At 34.8% G+C, this 18,775-nt stretch overlaps 1 protein-coding gene across 1 annotated transcript; it reads left to right on the forward strand.

The window, feature by feature from the left end:
- Positions 1 to 1,266: 1,266 nt before the first annotated feature.
- Positions 1,267 to 14,936, forward strand: LOC132745897 (uncharacterized). The gene is made up of 4 exons (XM_060734903.1): positions 1,267 to 1,317; positions 11,419 to 11,487; positions 12,132 to 12,329; positions 14,586 to 14,936. The coding sequence occupies exons 1-4, from the start codon at positions 1,305 to 1,307 to the stop codon at positions 14,747 to 14,749; spliced, it is 444 nt and encodes a 147-aa protein (XP_060590886.1). The 5' UTR covers positions 1,267 to 1,304; the 3' UTR covers positions 14,750 to 14,936.
- Positions 14,937 to 18,775: the final 3,839 nt, after the last annotated feature.

Here is an 18,775-nt window from a genome sequence, read left to right on the forward strand (position 1 = left end):
TTTTAAAATGTCTTGTAACTCGTGCTGTACACCTCGAAGTTGTACGAGATATGACAGCAATAGTTTTTTGATGTGCTTAAAAAGATTTATAGCTACAAGAGGAACGCCTGTGGAACTTATAAGTGATAACGCAAAACAATTCAAACTTTCGAGTGATATTATCAAGCAAGTATGGAAAACAGCAGTGGAAGACGAAGACGTTCAAAATTATACATCAAATACCGGCATCAAATGGACATTCATCGTAGAGTTGGCCCCTTGGATGGGCGGATTTTATGAACGCCTTATCGGCATTGTAAAACGTGCTTTAAGAAAAACAATTGGGAGAAAACTGCTATCGCTAGAACAGATGACGACAATACTAAAAGAATGTGAAGCTGTTGTGAATTCGCGACCTTTAGTTTATGTTGGAAGTGATTTAAAATCTTCAATTGCATTGACTCCAAAGCATTTCATTTGCTTGAATCCTTTTACTGGAATACCATGTACGGAGTGTGATGATAATGATCCCGATTATGTACCTTATGAAAGCAATGCTGAAAAACTTTTAAACATTTGGAAAAAAGGTCAAAAACTCTTGGACACATTTTGGCACATATGGCGCAACGAATATCTATTAAGTCTTCGCGAGAGAATGCAAAGCAAATTAAAATCACCGCGAATTGAATCGCATTTTTGTCCTAGTGTTAGTGATATAGTGCTTATAAAGGATGATGTTTCCCGCGGACAATGGAAATTTGGAAAAGTAACAACGTTACTAAGTCGTGGCTACGAGATAATTAAGTGATGTGCACGAGATACTATGTCGCGGCCAGTAGTTACTAAGTCGTGGCAACGAGATAATGAAGTTGTGCACACGAGATACATTGTCGTGGCCACAAGATACCAGCTCGTACATAGTATCTTATGTGCACGACTAAATTATCTCGTGGCCACGACTAAGTAACACGTGGCCACAACAAAGTATCTCGTGCGATTCAAATTAATAATCTCGTGACCACGACTGAGTAACTCGTGGCCACGACATAGTATCTCGTGCGCACCACTTAATTATCTCGTGCCCAAGACTTAGTAACTCGTGCGCAAGAGATAAATAAAAACACACACATGTCACCTCTGTGCCACCATAGTCAGCCGATGAAGATACATGTATTAGAGAAATCGTTTTGCATTTTTACAAATAACTTTTTTGAGAAATCTATTTGCATTTTTACAAATAACAATAAAAACTATATTCTCACCGGTATATAAATTAACTTTTTATATTTCCAGTTCTTTGGCAACACCTGTTACAAAAAAGAAAAATGGATTCAACCTGTAAGTTACATAAACAATTCTCAACATATTGGTGCATTTTCGGATATGAATTGTATTACACTAAATTCTTATTTAGGCACAACTTTTTATACGTTTTGTGCATTCTTATTTATAATTGTTATGTGTTCTAATATGGTTATCTGTGGAAATACTAAAAATCTAAATATTCAATTTGAAAATTGCAGCAATAATAGTCTTCCTTCGGGAGAGAATGGATATTTCTTACATGAATAAATAACAATTGTGACTTGCGTTACTTTCAACATTAAACTGTATATGCTTATACATGGAATAGATTAGGTAGAAGCTACCATTTATATCACCATCAAAATATGTGTCTCTTCAATACTCGCGTCAAAAATTTTTAATTTTCCCAAAATCCCCGCACCTTCCTACTGCCACTCCCCCACTATCAAATCTATAAGGGGAGACATTTGGCGTAGGAGTTTTGCAGATTGCGTCCCTTTCATTGAAAATACAATAAATTTTTCCTGGGGGGAAACTTTTTTAAATGATATAAAGATTTTTATTTAACATTTTCAACATTTTTTGGGGGGAAAAATAACGTTTGTATCAAAATAGTAATTAGAAAAAGGGATTTTTGGAAAACTGGTGCCGTTGATACCGAGAAGCGAAATAAAAAAATTATTTCTTTTCAAGAAAACGTTAAATAGGGTTCCCTTTTATGAAAATTTCCGAGCAAAAAAATAATAAAAAAATAAAACCCCCAAGTTTTCGCAGAAAATATTTTTATTTTTGATGGAATATTTTAATTTTTTAGATTTTCAGTATAAACAATCTAGTTTTGAGATACATATTAAAGAAACATTGATAATTTTCAAACACATCATTCAAAAGTTTTTCCACCTTAAACGGTAAAATAATTATAGAAAATTAGAAATATCACGCAATAGTTTTTTGATCTTAATTAGGTGTAATTCTGACTAATTCCCTAGAGGATTATCCGTAACGTACCGGCAAACGGTATTTAGCCAGGTTTTCGAAAAGGTCAATTAACCAGTTATGTACGGCTTACAGATCACATGCTCCTCCATGTACCGAAAACAGGTCACGTGCTCCTCTATGCCTCAAAAGTTAACCTGCGGTCTCCAGACCGCAGGGAATAATGACCGATCAGTCAGCCCGCAAATATTCTTCGTAATGCAATGAGGTCCGATGTACTGTTTGGTATTTCTTTTTATAATACTGTGATTTACTAGGGTAAAGTAATAATAATACGCATGGAAATACATTTTATTTTATTAACAAAAATTAACACCCGGGAAAAAACTGGGAAAGGGGGGTACCGGGATGTCCCTTATGAAGAAATTTGTCGTGCTTTCCCTTTTTCAAAGAAAAAATGATGATGGGTTTTTTTAAAGAATGCTCAAAGTGGTCACTTTAAAACCAAATAAAAATTTTGCTTTAATTTTGCCTTTAAATTAAAATTTGAGGGTTTTTTTAAAAGGTTAACGGGACTTTTTTTAGTGTTAAACGGGCTGCAGAGTCCGAGGAAGGTTTTTCCCCAACCCGGGACTTTTCTGAAATTTGAAACTATCAAATATTTGCATGATTTTGAACTTTTTCTTTGAGAAACATTCTGCTTGAAATAAAAGTTCTCTCCTTTGAGCAAAATGTGCGTTTTTACTGCTTGTTGGGCACTTCCCTGACTTATGAGAATTTCTATATCCACAATAATTGTACGTCGTTTTCTTGCTGATGTGACCACGTCCTAATCCATGTTTTGTTAGTCTTTCATGGTAACATTTACAGAGTCGTGTTTTCGTCGACTTTCAATTTCATATGTTTGTTAATCTCATCCTTCAAGTGTCCTGGCTGTCCAATGTAATCCAATGTAAGGGTACTCGCGAAGTGTCTTGCGATATTGTCGCGTTAAACTGCAGCCTTGAATGATCTGCAACTTATTTCTTTATTCCGGAAAATTGTATGTATTAAATTTTGTGGGAGCAACGAAATTTGGTTTTTTTCCGTTCTGCTTCCATTGCCCGTGTTTTGGGATATTGCATAGACGTCATTTCTTCACCTAAATCCGAATTTTTTCCTTTTACGTCCAAACATATCATTATTTTTTAAGTTTAAAGGCGGCGCTTTCTTTTCCATATCTTCAATACTTGTTTCAGTCATTAAAAACGCCAGAAAAAACTGGTGAAAATATGGAAAGAAAGATCAACAAGGATGCACTGCATACCTTAAAACAAAAAGAGACAAGAGACTAATTGCAAGGAGCCCAGCAGGGCATACAACCTTATGCCATATTGTCACGTATCCTGATAAGGACATTGGTTGCAAAAAATCCAGACGAAGTGTTTCCAATGTGCAAATGGTCAAGTTTTCACCTTTTCCATTATTTTATTTCTGTTAAATATTCTTTTTCAATAAACTGAGCCAAAATGAAAGCATTTACTGTTCAATAAAATATTTAAACAGTATATCTATATCAAATGAAAACATTTTGACTTGTTCTTGAAATTGTACCGTTACGTGCATTTCGTGACTGTGTAAGCTTGCTCCATTTGATGCATGTTTGTCTGAAGTAAATTAAATACGCATAGTGAAATTAAACAAATTGAAATTGTCATTTTGATAATCTTGTGCGATCAAATGCCGAATGTCAATAAACTATGGGAAGGCTTCATTCTGGTAAATCTGTAATCTCTTTTGCAAGGGCCTTTAATTGTCCACGACAAACAATGTTCAACCTCATGACGCGAGTATATCAAACCGGGACAGTTGCCGACCACTTGAAATCGGTTGCTTACCGCTAGACTTCCCCTGCAGGAGACTCTGAAATGGACTAATTTTAACACATTTTCATCATCGCAAATGGCTTGTATAGGCCACAAGATAATTAAAGGCAGATTATAACTCGGAAATGAAAGTTAATTTTTGGAAAAGGCAATCAAGAATTTTGATTTCTTCAAAAAACTAATTCACGATAATTGTACTAGCTGCAAAATGTCAACAAATGCACAAGTTGAATCAGGTAACTGGCCAATGAGAAACTATTCGGAAACTATAGCAGGACGCCAAAAATAAAGTACATGTATGTTTGAGAAGTAAAGGTGAAAGCATTCCAGGGATAAAATGAGTCTTTAAGATTCAATCAAAAAAGCGGAAATTCCGTTTTCGATTGTCTTCAGTGACAAATCCAGATATTTGCTGGGTCCGTGAGTACCACAATTGAGGCTAACAACATGCTTTGTCCATGGAGTTTACTGATTTGATGGTAGAAGTGTCACGTTTGGGGTCGATTTATGCGCACAGATGTTCTCCTCTTGTTGCTGTTCCCTGGAACTTAATTGCCCTCCAGTACAGGGATCAGATTTTTCATCAATGCTAGACCCCATATGACACTTCTTACACATAAGCTTCTGAGAAAAACAGGTGTACACGTCCAGGACTGGTTGTAGTTTAGCCATGACCTCAATCCGAGAGATTGATGGACGTGTTCGTCAAGAAGTCAATCCACCACAGGCGTTGCAAGATTGTTGACTAATGACTACGTCTTCCATAGGCAATGTTTAAAATCGTTTTGAGATCCATCGAGGAGACGTTATGTGGCTGTACGAGACGCTGTAGGTAGACACAATGGCTACTTAACAACTACTGTTCTACATTCTGTGAAATAATTTTTGAGAATAGTCTGACATCATCGTTTAAGAAAAGTCTTTACGTGTTTCTTTTCCAGCTGATGTTCTGGTTTTCTGTTCATAGCATACATTTAAATTTAAGTCATTGCCTTAAAACAAATTAAGAATTTTTGTCTAAAATTACCAAGTGTTTAGTTTTCATTTTGGCTCAGTATATATATCAACTGTTTTTCGTTTTTATCCTTATTGCCAATGAAGCTATTCTAAGATTAATTTAAAGCAGTATTAACACTTCGTTTTTGTTGCATTGCGTGTATAACACACCGCAAACCTTGGCAATATACTACCGAATGTGAATTTGTTTAAGAAATATAAGATAATCTGTCAATTAAGGAAGAGACCAAACAAGAAACTTGTCTGAAAAATGTTAAATATTATTTTTTTACTTAATGGCCTCCAGGGTGTCAGGGTGTTGGTATTTTTACACTTGGTGCATGATTCAGAAAACTTTGATTGAGGTCGACATTGCAATTCTATGTGTCAAAAATATAGAAGCTCTTGGCTTCGTAGTTATCTACAATAAGATAAGGTGATAAATAAGTGACTTGTGGGGAAGGACCATAAATAATGTAACTTTAGTAGAAAACTACAAATTGATGATGCATGCCAAATATCTTAGCTCTTGGCTTCACACAATGTTTTTTCCTCTAAAAGTCTGTATAAAACAAGTGACCCGGTGTTGGGCCAATATGGGGCTTGTTAGACATCAATTTTGCAGAGGGCGACAAGGGAATAGTACATGACAAATAATTAAACTGATTGTAATTTCATAAAATAGGACTTAAATAAGACTTTGCCTATTCAAGACTATATTAACAAAGACCCCCGGGCGGGGCCATATTGACCCAAGGGCATAATTAATACCATTTATGCCGTGGTCCACCAGATAAATAAATAATATTAATGAAAGTTTTAATGCAATGTGAAAAAAGACCCTCCTGTGTAGAAATCAATACTCACGAGTATAAGAAAACTTATGCTTACGTTTGTACCATCTTACTTTCATACTTAAATTTTAAAACTAATTCATTTCTGTTACATTGTTATAAGACATAACATGGTTTTATCTAATGAAGAACCTAAGAAATTGGTGTAAAATGTTGTGTACCTGCTCAAAGAAATTTTGATTACTTGTCAGAAATATTAATGTGTATATCTCGTTTTAAGGTCGCATGGTCATTATGTAAGAATATCAAAATTTCGGAAAGTAAAACATTTATAGTAATGAGACAATGTACAAAACACAGAAGTCGGCTTCAGTAGAGAAAAATTGGCCAGTCCCGGTTCTCGCTTAGTTTGCATATCCTTTGATAGGAAACCACATGCCAGTCTTTACTTTGACTTTGACGCCGGTGCTGGGGGGGGCGTGGACGGTTACTTGCTCTTTCCAATACCTTCCATGAACAGGGTCGGTCAAACCGAGCCTTTAACATTTTCACTTTTGTCGTTCTGTGCGTTGTTTAGGGATAACGGTTTTCTCTATTTTATAAGCTACAGTATTCAAAACTTATGAGGTATTTGACATGTAACATTGCCTTGTGGACCCATACAAATGTGATATAAATCATGCCTTGGGTCGATATTGGTGTGGCCCGGGGTCACTTACTGGTTAAAGAGATAATTGGGTAAACATATTTATTTTAAATATATTTATTTATAATTTATATTTAATCTTAAATACCCATTATCGCCACATGTTTTTGTATGCTTAAGGTCTCATTGGTAGTTGTACAATGGCCATCTTTTCGGCTTAAAATTCACCTTTTTGGCTTATAATGGAAATAATACGGAAGTAAATAATTACCACTATGATCTTTAAAATCTAACCTTAATTGTCATGACTGGTAACATGTCAGGGGTTCTTACTCGAAAGTGAAAGCTACTTTTGTGTCTTAATGGGCGGATGGACCCGCATTAAGATTGGATAACATACATAAGATGGTTATGGTGCACATAAAAACGCATACACTATTATTTATTAATATTATTTCATTTAAAGATAATTTATAATATTTAACAAATTTGCAGCCAGATGTATATTGCCAAGTCTTTGCGGTGCTCTTGTTGATATTTATTGCAATGTAATAGAAAAGTACACAGATTATAGACTTGTTTATGATTGAATTAAGTGTCGCTATCGATATAAAATTGTTGAGGATGATATAAACACAAATATATGTCCATTTCGTATAAAGATGGTAGTAAGAAGGTCTATTTCACAGACACTTGGGGTGTGGAGCTTAAAACGTCTTTAAAATCCAAATAAAATATATATTTGTCAATCCCAGCACATGTACTGATCATATATTTCAAAAAAACTTAATATAAGCCGTTTTGAAAAAATTCATATTTCAACGTCTAAAATAATACACAAGATAAAAAAGTTCGCCGCAAAAAATCCGCACACCTACCGTCAATATCACCATGTATTTTATTCCATTTCCAATATTTTCACATAATCCTTTGGTCAATCGACACAGAAGATATAATTCTTCACGATAATGGTCAATTTTAAACAACAACGGTAATATAAACAACGCAACAGCCGAAATAAACATCAAGATTATCGCCGTTTTACTCCATTAACAAAATTGTTCGATAAATTCAAACGTGGCCCCAGCTTTGCCGTGTGCAAAATGCGCTGCGCTTTGAAGATGGGAACCAGTCGGCTATGAACGAAGCCATCCGGTTATATGTTGGTTCCCAAACTTAAAAGCGGAGCCTATTTATACACGACAAAGCTGCATTGAAACCGAGGGGCGTGGGATCAAACCCCAGAAGGTTTTTTTATACCTTTTTTTATTATTATTCATGTTTCTTTCATATCTACGGTGGTACAAAGGTGACATGTGTGTGTTTAATTTGCGCACGAAATATTCAAAACATCTATTCCAAGCCATCTCACACATCTGCAATAAATTTAAAAATGCTACTATTTGGATTGCGGGTGACTTCAATCTACCAGATATTAATTGGTCAAACAACTCAATCAATGGACACCAATACACAAAAGCAATAAATGAACAATTTCTTCTCCTAGAACCTGAACTAGGCCTCACACAAATTGTTGACTTCCCTACAGAAGCGACAATATACTTGACGTTTTCCTCACCAATCGACCACAACTTGTCAACCGCTGTACAGCAACTCCAGGAATAAGCGACCACCACGCCATATTTGTTGACACCAACATGTGTGCCACACGTCTTAAACCGACAAAGCGTACCCTGTACATGTGGGAGGAGGCCAACATCAAAACTATTAAAGAAAAAAGCAAAGCCTTATCAGATACCTTACTAGGGAAAATCAACCCCTCTTCAGACATTAACTACATCTGGACTATTTTCAAAAATGGCTGCCAAAAGATCATTGAAGATGAAGTCCAACATCGCAAAAGTGCTTAAAGATTTAATCAGCCATGAATCAACCAGGATATAAGGCGAATTACCAGACTGAAACGAAGGTGGTTCCGGCGTGCCAAGAACTCAAACTCCACTTCTGACTGGTCAAAATATATACTAGTAGATATTAAAAGGAAAGCCCAGCGCCTATGCAGATCTGTCCTTGATGCCGACATATCAGACATGCTCCAGCCAGACCATCAAAACCCAAAATTCTTCTGGTACTACATCAAATCCAAGAAGAAAGACAACTTTTGTGTGTCTCCACACAAGAAGGACGGGTTGGCATGCAGCGATGATAAACAGAAAGCTGAACTTCTAAACGACCAGTTCACCTCTGTCTTCACCAAAGAGGACATGGCTCAACGCCCTACTCCTCCTCCAAGTTGCTTACCAACTCTAAACTCTATACATGTCACGATTTAGGGCGCCCAGAAGCTTCTGTCGAATCTTAAGCCACACAGGCTTTAGACCCAGACAAGATACCCACTAGGCTCCTCAAACTTGCATCAGAAGAGTTGCCTCCAGGCCTAGCAAAGCTATTCCAACTGTCTCTGGATCAAGGTCAGATCCCACTTGACTGGAAAACTGTCTCACCTGTCTTTAAAAAGGGAAATCGTTCCTCACCATCCAACTACAGACCCATCCCTCTAACATCAGTCTCCTGCAAAATACTGGAACACATCATCTTTAGCAACATCATGTCTCACCTTGACTCACACAACATCCTCTCTGACTACCAACATCGGTTCAGAAAAAAAACGCTCCTGCGACACTCAACTACTAATGACCATCAATGACTTAGCCAAAGGAATAGATAACAACCATCAAATTGACGCTGTTCTGCTTGACTTCTCAAAAGCATTTGATAAAGTTCCACACTCACGTCTCCTGGACCATTATGGAATAAGAGGCACAACCCACCCCTGGATTTAAAACTTTCTCTCGTCGCGCACACAACAGATTGTCCTTGAGGGCTCCTTTTCAGCTACCTCACCTGTCACCTCTGGTGTCCCTCAGGGCATCGTCCTTGGCCCTCTACTTTTCTTGGCCTACATCAATGATTTACCATCTAAAGTCCAATCCACGGCTCGACTCTTCGCCGATGATTGCCTCCTGTATAGAATCATCCGTAGCCCTGAGGACTCAGGCCAACTTCAACATGACCTTGACAGTCTCAAATCCTGGGAGTATGATTGGCAGATGGCTTTTAATCACGACAAATGTGAAGTCATCCACATCTCCACAAAAAGAAAACCTATTACCAACACCTAGCATCCACGGAAAAGAACTCAAAACTGCAGAACATGCCAAATATCTTGGAGTCACCATCTCTTCAGACCTCTCTTGGAAAAAACATATCGATAACATCACCAAAAAGGCTAACTCCACCATGTCATTCATCAGGCAAAACATACGATCTAGCCCTCCAAGCGCCAAGTCTAATGCCTTCAAGACATATATCAGACCTACTGTTGAATTCGCCTCATCTGTCTGGTCCCCTCACTCTGAGGCTCTCATCAACCAACTAGAAATGGTCCAACGTCGCGCTGTAAAATTCGTGAAACAAGACTTCACGCGAACAAGCAGCGTCACCGACATGCTTACCGACCACATATGGGATACCCTCCAACACCGGCGCAACAACACCAGAACAATCATCTTTTTCAAGATAATGAACAACCTTGTGGATATTATACCAGATCCTCCACTTATCAATGCTAAGACTGTCAGAGGGCACAACCAAAGCTTCCGCCAAATCAGAGCACGCACCTCCATCTTCCAAAATAGTTTCTTTCCCGCAACCATCGTGCTTTGGAACAAGCTGCCGCAAGACGTTGTTGACCAGACCAGCCTGGATGCTTTCCAATCAGCTCTGGCCAGCCAACATATAAAATACTAGACATGGAGTTTTTACTCTTTTAATAGAACTGTAAATAGGGGAACGTTTTATTTTTATTTTGGAAACCTGCTGCGTATGTATATACAGTTTTTATCCGATTGCGAGTATACACCTTTCGGAGTGATGCAATTACTTGAGATGATGATGATGAAATACTATGTCGTGGCCACGAGTTACTACGTTTTGGCCACGAGTTACTAAGTCATGGGCACGAGATACTATGTCGTGGCCACGAGATAATTAAGTCGTGGACACGAGATACAATGTCGTGACCATGCGTAACTAAGTCTTGGCCACGAGATATTTACGTCGTGGGAACGAGATACTATGTCGTGGCCAATAAAACAATAATTTTGCTCGTGTGACTAGTTATGTGAATGTTATTTTATATTTCTTAACAATGATTAATAGTAAAAAATGTTTCATAATGATAGATTGTTTACAGTTTCCTTAGTTCTCAAAAAGAACCTTTCTAACAGCAAAGTTTTAATTCAGAAAAATGCCGATAACTCATAAACCATACGGTAAATTTTGTTTAAATTGTGTATACAAGCGTCTTTTAAGGCATATAACTGTCCTATGGTGTCAATTTTACATTTCCCTATAGTGTCCATTAGGGGTGTTCTCTCTTAAAGATATACTATGCTCAAATTTGATTTTTATAAATATTAATAATTGCTATACAGTCTCTTTGAGTGCATAAAATTAACATGTTTTGACTTCATTCAAAGTAGATATGTTATGTTTTGAACTCTACACAGTATAGGTGGTCACGATACGAATAAATAGTGTCATTAAAAAAACTGGCAGTTTTTTTTTAAGAAAAAGCCAACTTTACTTGACCCATAATAGGGAATGCAGCTTTCCATACATAGTCTATTCATTATTTTATTCAAATTAAACATATTCAGTAAGGATTTCATGGACTTCAATACATTTCTAAGAAAGTACCCAAAGATGAGCATAGTATATCTTTAAATAAATTTTGAATAAAAAATATTTAATTTTATTTAAAAAATGGGAGTGGTCATGTACATGTATAGTATCCAAGCCACGCACCGACTGCCTGTGGGTAGGTATTGTTAATAGCTTAATTAGGAGCTGATCAGATTGTTTTTTTTTCTAGGTTCATTTGTTGCGTGTTTTATTTGCTTTGCATGGGCTATAATTCTTGATATAGCTAAGTTTTTTGTCGGTAAGTATGGTTTTCAAATATTATTCAAACACAAGAGTTCGTACATGTTAAAAATGATTGATTCTCTTTTTTTTTAAAAAGAAAAGAAAAAAAGCTGCAACAGTAATCAAAGGTATTCAAAACATGGTGACATAGAATGCGTGTGTTTGCAAACAATACCAAAAAGAAAAAAAAATGCAAAAAGCAGAAATATTTTCTTATAAAATCCAAAACTGTACATGTGCAGTGGGAGTAGCATCCGTCAGGACTTTACTTTCTTCATGTTGGTTATCTAAATGTAAGCTATATATCCCTTTTATTTTTTCTGCAAAGAAAGTTTCCAATAGATTGTAATCGTTATTGTTGAATATTTCTTTTTTTATAACAATCTAACAACATATTTGACAGCATATTTTCTAACAAATGTATACCAAAGTGTTATTTATGAGACGATTTTTACCATACTTTTTTACTTTTCACTTTAAAATATTGCACAAAAAAAAACAAGTTAAGTACGTATGATTTCATAGTAATGTAGAAAAACTATTTGATAAGGCGTTTGTGTATATTCATATTTTTATTTTATATATACAAATATAATTATGTGCTTGGCATTTAAATCTTCTTTTTTCAATAATTACAACACATTTTTTTCTTTTTCACAGCTGGTCCATATATTCATGATGATAATGCTGAAACTATATGCAGAGATTCTACTAATATCCCAACTTACCTTTTTGTGAGCTCCAAACTTCCATGGGCGTTGAAAAAATTGAATGATTATTGCGAAGGCAATGGGCAAGTGGTGTTTGTGTGCTGTGCCTCTGCATACGTCTTCTTTTACTTTATTTGGCTCATTCTCGGTAAATATACCAGTTATTGTATCTCAATACAGGCACAAATAGATTTCATTGCCGTTGATTTGCTCATGTAAGGAGACAGTCTTAAAAATTGGGGAATAGAAATTTCAGCGAAAAATGAGAATGTAAAAATTTATTGTGATGATTGTAATTAATTGCCAACAAACGTTCTAAATCACTGTATAATAATCAAGTAAACTTGTGTTACACAAACATTTTTCACGAAAATCATACAACCAAACCAGCTTAAAACAAACGTGTATTCATTATAAACAAACCATACTGATTTGCGCATTTCACTCAAACTTTAAAATATTTTGACATGCGCATCACCTTATACCCTACCTCAAATGTCAAATTCACACTTGGAGGTCAAAGCCTAGAATAGTCTGTTACAGGGTATGAGAATGGCATTGGTTGATGATTGATGACTGGACACGAAATATACCCTGTGACAGACCATATCCTGTATTGATTTTGTATTTGTCACATTTTGTTGCTTTGAAATAGTGATAACAAGTATAGAAATGTATTTCTGTTGACACATACACAGGAGTTATTTCATTATATTTCTTTAATGAATTTATTGTTACTTGCAATTGCAGATCTAGCATTGATCAAAATTTTGCACTGAAAGTCCAGATACATACCTCAATCTTCTGAAATAGCACAATGTTGTGCTTCATGTAAAACTTTCCTTAGGCGGGGAACGTTGGTAACTCTTGTTACAAATTCTTGTATAAATTTGAAACCGCAAGCTTGATGCACAGGATTATTTAGAATATCATCAATTAAACTCAGCTATCCCAAAAAGCCTTAAAGAAAACACTTCAATGCATTTTCTCTATGGGAACAAAGGTGATGTTCTAATAGAAAAACTGAAAAAGAAAACAAAGTCACCAAATCAGTTGTTGTATAAACTTTAAATGAATGCAAAAACTGTTGAAAAACCAACTGCATCCATCAAATTGGAGTACGTTTTAATGACAAGAAAACAGATATTTAAAATGAAATATAGCATAAATATACCAACTTTTGAAATATTTATGCCATTTATCTCTTAAATGATTAGAATTGAGAAAAAGAAATATCGTTTTTACAAGACAATCTACCAATTTTTGAAGAAAAAATTCAAAATTCAATGAAACTTTTTACAGACCCCAAAAACCATACAATTTAGACTTATAAATATGCATATACACACACAAAAGGAAACGATCTTCAATTCTTATTCCCTCTTATCCATTCTTTCTATTTCTATTATTTTTAAAAATATTTTTTACTAAGTAAATGTCACTATAAATGTAATCGTTTCTACTATTGTTTAATATAGACATAACTGACCTTAATCTTTTCTATCCTTTTGCATTTTCATTCTTCTCTCATTCCTCATTTATCTTTTCTTTTCTCATACACTATTTTCTCCCTCTTTCATACTAATTATGCACTTTATTGTACTATTAGCACATCTTAGCACTCATTTTCTTCTTAAGATCTTAAGATACAAATGTGCTTGTCATAATTTTTACATTGATCTGAAATTATCCTTTTATGAATTAAGTTACTATGGTTTCTATGTTTGTATACGATGACTGAAAAATAAAGTACAATAAGAAAGAAGCTAAAGGCTGATGGCAACTAGCACTAAGCCATGAGTGTAAAGTGTGAGGCTAAAGTAAACACATGTGGATCCCTGACGGAGTTAGAAACCAGTCTGACGCATTCACCACCACCACCAACAACAACAACAACTTTTATTAGCAAATATCGACATAAGCTTGCCTTTGGCCAATGAACAGAAAAATACTTCATATATTGATCATATATTGATCAAATATACCAAAATATAAATTAATTTTACATGAAACTATATTTATCAACAAATATACATATATATTCATAGTGATCAGAAAAAGTGTACATTTATAAGACATCATTTCTAACAGTATATGCTTCTTTACATTATTTCAATATAGTTTTCTTTTTGTTTGAACCCATCACACGGTTGAATGAATTAAGATTTGGCCATGAAATATGTGGCATGTATTTGGAACGAGTATTTGAATATTTTTGACAGTTCATTAAAAAGTGGTACTCTGTCTCAAGTACATTACAATTGCAATATCGACAAATTCTATCTACTCTATCATATACCTCCCAGTTTCGATAGCCAAAATGACATGCCGTTTGTTGAATTGCAATAAAGTGATAACATTTTTATTATTAAAATGTGCGTGTGTACTTGTATAACCTTTTCAGGTGGCGCCTGGATCTACCCATACGTTAAACCAGTAATTGTCGAAGGACATGATCAAAACTGCGATGCAAGTTTTCTGATGTTTGCCGTCTTTGCAGTAACAAGTGATATTGTGCTAACTATAATTTTAATATGTTTTCTCATAGCCTACGCAAATGCAAAGTGATACTTTTCTGTGTTTGCCTGCTAGACTTTTCTTCAGATACACATACATAACGTATATGTCCTTATGTTTATACTTCAAAAGAAAATGAATATTGTTTAAAAAATGTAATTTATATTACGATATACACTTCCTATATATCCCAGAAAATTACTGTCTATGCAATAATGCCATATGTATGTTGTGAAAAGGCTTACTGTTTTTTTATCAAATTGGATTTAGATTTCAGTTGTCTTATTTGATTTGTATTTTTTTTTAATTTTAATAGTTTTAACGTTACTCTTTATTTTATTTTCAAGTCTTAGATTTTTCTTCATGTACATTTTTTTTATTTGATCGACTGAGTTTTAGACTTTTAGATTAATCATGGTATATTTTATATTTTGTAAATGTATACATAAATGTGTGTTATTATTTTTATTACTTTTTTTGTTTTAAAGTCATTGTAAATGTATATAATTCCATTGTAAAGCGCCTTTGAACATTTTATTTTTTGAGAAGGGCGCTATAGAAATGTGGTAATTATTTATTATTATTATTTATTATTAAAGACTTATCAATAAAAACATTATGTACAAATATGTACCATTATTATCATTACATTGTATTATTTTTATTATTATTATTATCCAATTTACAAATCTGAAGTCAAAAGCGAATATTTAATATGATATACAGTTATATAATGATCCAAAAAAAGTTAGCAATATACTTTTCTATTTGACAACAGTATCAATTACATTGACAAAATGAACTTGCCAACCATGACTTCTATACATGTATGAATTATGAAATAAAGAAAATCCCGCTCTATTAATTGTGTCATTTAGTCATTTTAACTTTTCATATGACTCATAGGCGCATCATTCTTGCTTTTAATAATTACCTGCCCTTGATTGTAGACAAGTATTTCAAGCATGAAGTAAATATCTGTGATTGTTTTTGAAAAAGTTAGGAAAATATGTTATGTCAAACGAAGGAGTTGATGTAGCAGAAATGACAAGTATTCTTAATAAAAATAAAGATTATCTATATAATATCTATTGATACACTTACGAAATGGTTTCAACAAGTAACTCGTAAAAGTCATGAATGGGGCATAACTTAACAAAATTGAATTACATTGTAAGCTAATTCCTATTTTGATATGTTCAATGTGTTTATTGCGCCAATTCAAGAAGATGGTCTTTTAGGTCTTGATTTTCTACAAGAAAATAATTTTGTGTTAAGTGCAGAAAATGGTTTGCGTCTAAATGGAATGAAGTATCCTACGTTGATGGAATCTTCAGTTTTTGATAGCGAAAATAATTAAAGTTTCTCTACAGTAAAGAAACTAATGTATTGTTCATATTTATGGACTCTTTAAAACTTGTCAAACATTAGTGTTTAGTCTCTTATATTCAGAGCTACAAATGTCTTATCAATGTCTTCACTTTTAAGGTAAGGAGTGATTACGACAAAATAGAGAAAATCGGAATCCCTAAAGAACGTCCAAAACGACAAAATTTAAAATGTTGCGGGCTCGGTTTGATTGAGCCTGTTCATGGACCGTAATGGTAAGGGCAGGTTTCCATCCACGCCCACTAGCACCGGCTTAAGCGGAATTTAACATTTAAACACGAAAGTGGTGGAATTTTGAATTAAAAAAATCTGCAGCAGTGTCCATACAGTTATCATGTGACCTTCAATGTTACAAGTAATGCCATTCCATGACAAGCGGCATATGGTCACCATTAAAATAATGTGTGTGCCCTAAACGAGAAAACAATGGGCTGGACTAAACAAAATGGAAAAGGGGTTATGGAGCCTGTTTATCACAGATAAGGTATCAAAAAGACAAATTTTAAAAGCAGGCAGCATATCTTAAGGGTGATTCAACATTATTCAAGTAAGAATGCTGGAACCACTAAAGTTGAAAAAGGGTCGAAATATAATGAACTTAAAATACCACAAACATGTATACACTACAATAATATCGTGCTGAACGGTCTTAAAGGATAACAAATATAGCATCTTTGATCAAATGTACGGGGCGACAATCTGTGTTATATCTCAGAATGACTTTATCGACAAAAATAATATTTTTGACCTCTTATATCTCTTAAAACATAAAATAACGAATGGATGATCAGCTAAAGTGCTTTATTGCACCATTGGATGACTAACATTTTGTATTTGATACCTTATAGTTATCCTTAGAGTGTTGAATTATTTCTTTCAGGGTTGTAGTAGGGCTCCAGCCCAGTCCAGGGGCAGAGAGGGGTGGGGTGTCCAAACACTGATACTGCCACCTGTGATTTTCAGTATTTGTGCGTTCTTTAATTTTTAATTAGGGATTTGTATTTCTCTCTATTTTAATGATATTTATTGATTAAACTGAAAATCCGAACTGATGAACTAATGAACTTTATTCAAACTGGGATTTAAAGATGTATCGTAAGTCCCAGATTAAAATGAAATGTAAAAAAGGTCAACTACGGGGAGTAATGCTTACGAAGCACAGCCCCACAATATAAAAAAGCAATGTCATCAAGTTAGGCACCAAAGGGGACACGGGTAAAAAATGGGGCGAAGGAGGGACTATTTATTACATAAAAGAGGGTGGTCAGTTTAGGAATTATTAGAGGAATGGGTATGAAGTTAAATTAGAAATGGGTTTAGGGGCAAAAGTAGAAGGACGAAACAAAACAAGGTCATGTCATGTACGATTGCTTCGTATGCTCTTGCTTTGAAGGTTTCAGGATGATGGTCTACTTTTGATTTGGAGGCTGTTGTGTGGCTGGATGAAAGTTATGTCTAATCAAAACTAAAGGTTTGAATAACATTTTTTGTATGTTTTATGGAAAGATTTTATGGAGGCCTATTATCAAAACAAGCGGTCTGATGCATCAGTGACTTACATTTATTGTTTAAAGTGTTATGTGGCTTGATCGTATGTCTAGATAGTTAAGCATAATGCGACATTGTACACCATTAAACTTGCACACTTTTACAATATTCTTTAACCGCAATTGCGATTTTCCGAATTCAATAGCGGTTTGACAACTCTTTTTTGTGACCATGGAATAGATTATTTCTATGGAGATGTAATTGACCCTTGCTTGCGAGTGTCTTGCATCTTTGTCTTTCTTTAAGGCATTGAGTACTTTTGTTAGGATCACTGGGTTGTCATATTATATGCATATTGCTGTCAACGTGATCATTACGGTGATTCCCCCTTAGAATATTTGCCTTTTGACAAGTTCTGCGATATGCAGGATTCATATCTCAGAATTCCGTTATATTATATTTCGCTAATTGTTTCACTTTCAGTGCACGCAATGTATTTTAGTTGGGACCATGCGTCGTTTTTCATGAAATGACACTTAGGTGTCACACTGAAGGCTCTATTATAACCGCCGTATGAATTCATCTGGGAATGATTCAGAGTTCAACATTTTGCCATTTCATTTTAAATGTTGAATTCTATGTAAGCCGGAACTTGTACTTTACAGTACCGTCCATAAACAGACTCAATCAAACAGAGCCTGCAAGATTTTAAATTTTGGTCTCTAAGAATTCTATTTTCCTCTTTATTTTTCTTTACAACTGTTAGAATTTTGTTGGCGGGAATCCATTTTATTAACACTGTCTCGTATGATAGGAACATAAGGGGGCTTTTAAAAAAGATTTTGGGCACCATAAATCTGTTAAAACTCCAAGGCAACGCTTTTACTACTGATCGTTCCTAGGCAGTGCCATTGGTGTTCCTTAAGATGTATTTCTTGTAACTTGACGTAAGATATTTGTGGTAATGTTAGTAGTGTATTTTGTTATAAGTCGTCAGGTATGCCTATTGCTATATTGTTGTTTTTTGTGTGTGTTTTTTTTAAAACGTTTTTGACTCTTCCTCCCACCGCCTCCCGGATCGTCCAGTCTCTTTCACTACGTCGATTTGTCTGAGTCGGCCATTTTTATTTATTACATGTACTAGCTTTAATGTTGATTGATTTTCTCAGCTTGTTTATCAAATTTTTAAAATGATAATTC

This window comes from Ruditapes philippinarum, unplaced genomic scaffold (genome assembly GCF_026571515.1).
Source record: "Ruditapes philippinarum isolate M1 unplaced genomic scaffold, ASM2657151v2 ctg8260_1_1_1_1, whole genome shotgun sequence".
Taxonomy (NCBI): Eukaryota; Metazoa; Mollusca; class Bivalvia; order Venerida; family Veneridae; genus Ruditapes; species Ruditapes philippinarum.

Bases quoted from the DNA above. Each gene is read 5' to 3' on its own strand.
- LOC132745897 (XM_060734903.1), top strand. The intron at 11,488-12,131 runs GTAAGTATGGTT...TCTTTTTCACAG, and splicing joins TATAGCTAAGTTTTTTGTCG to CTGGTCCATATATTCATGAT. The intron at 12,330-14,585 runs GTAAATATACCA...TAACCTTTTCAG, and splicing joins CTTTATTTGGCTCATTCTCG to GTGGCGCCTGGATCTACCCA.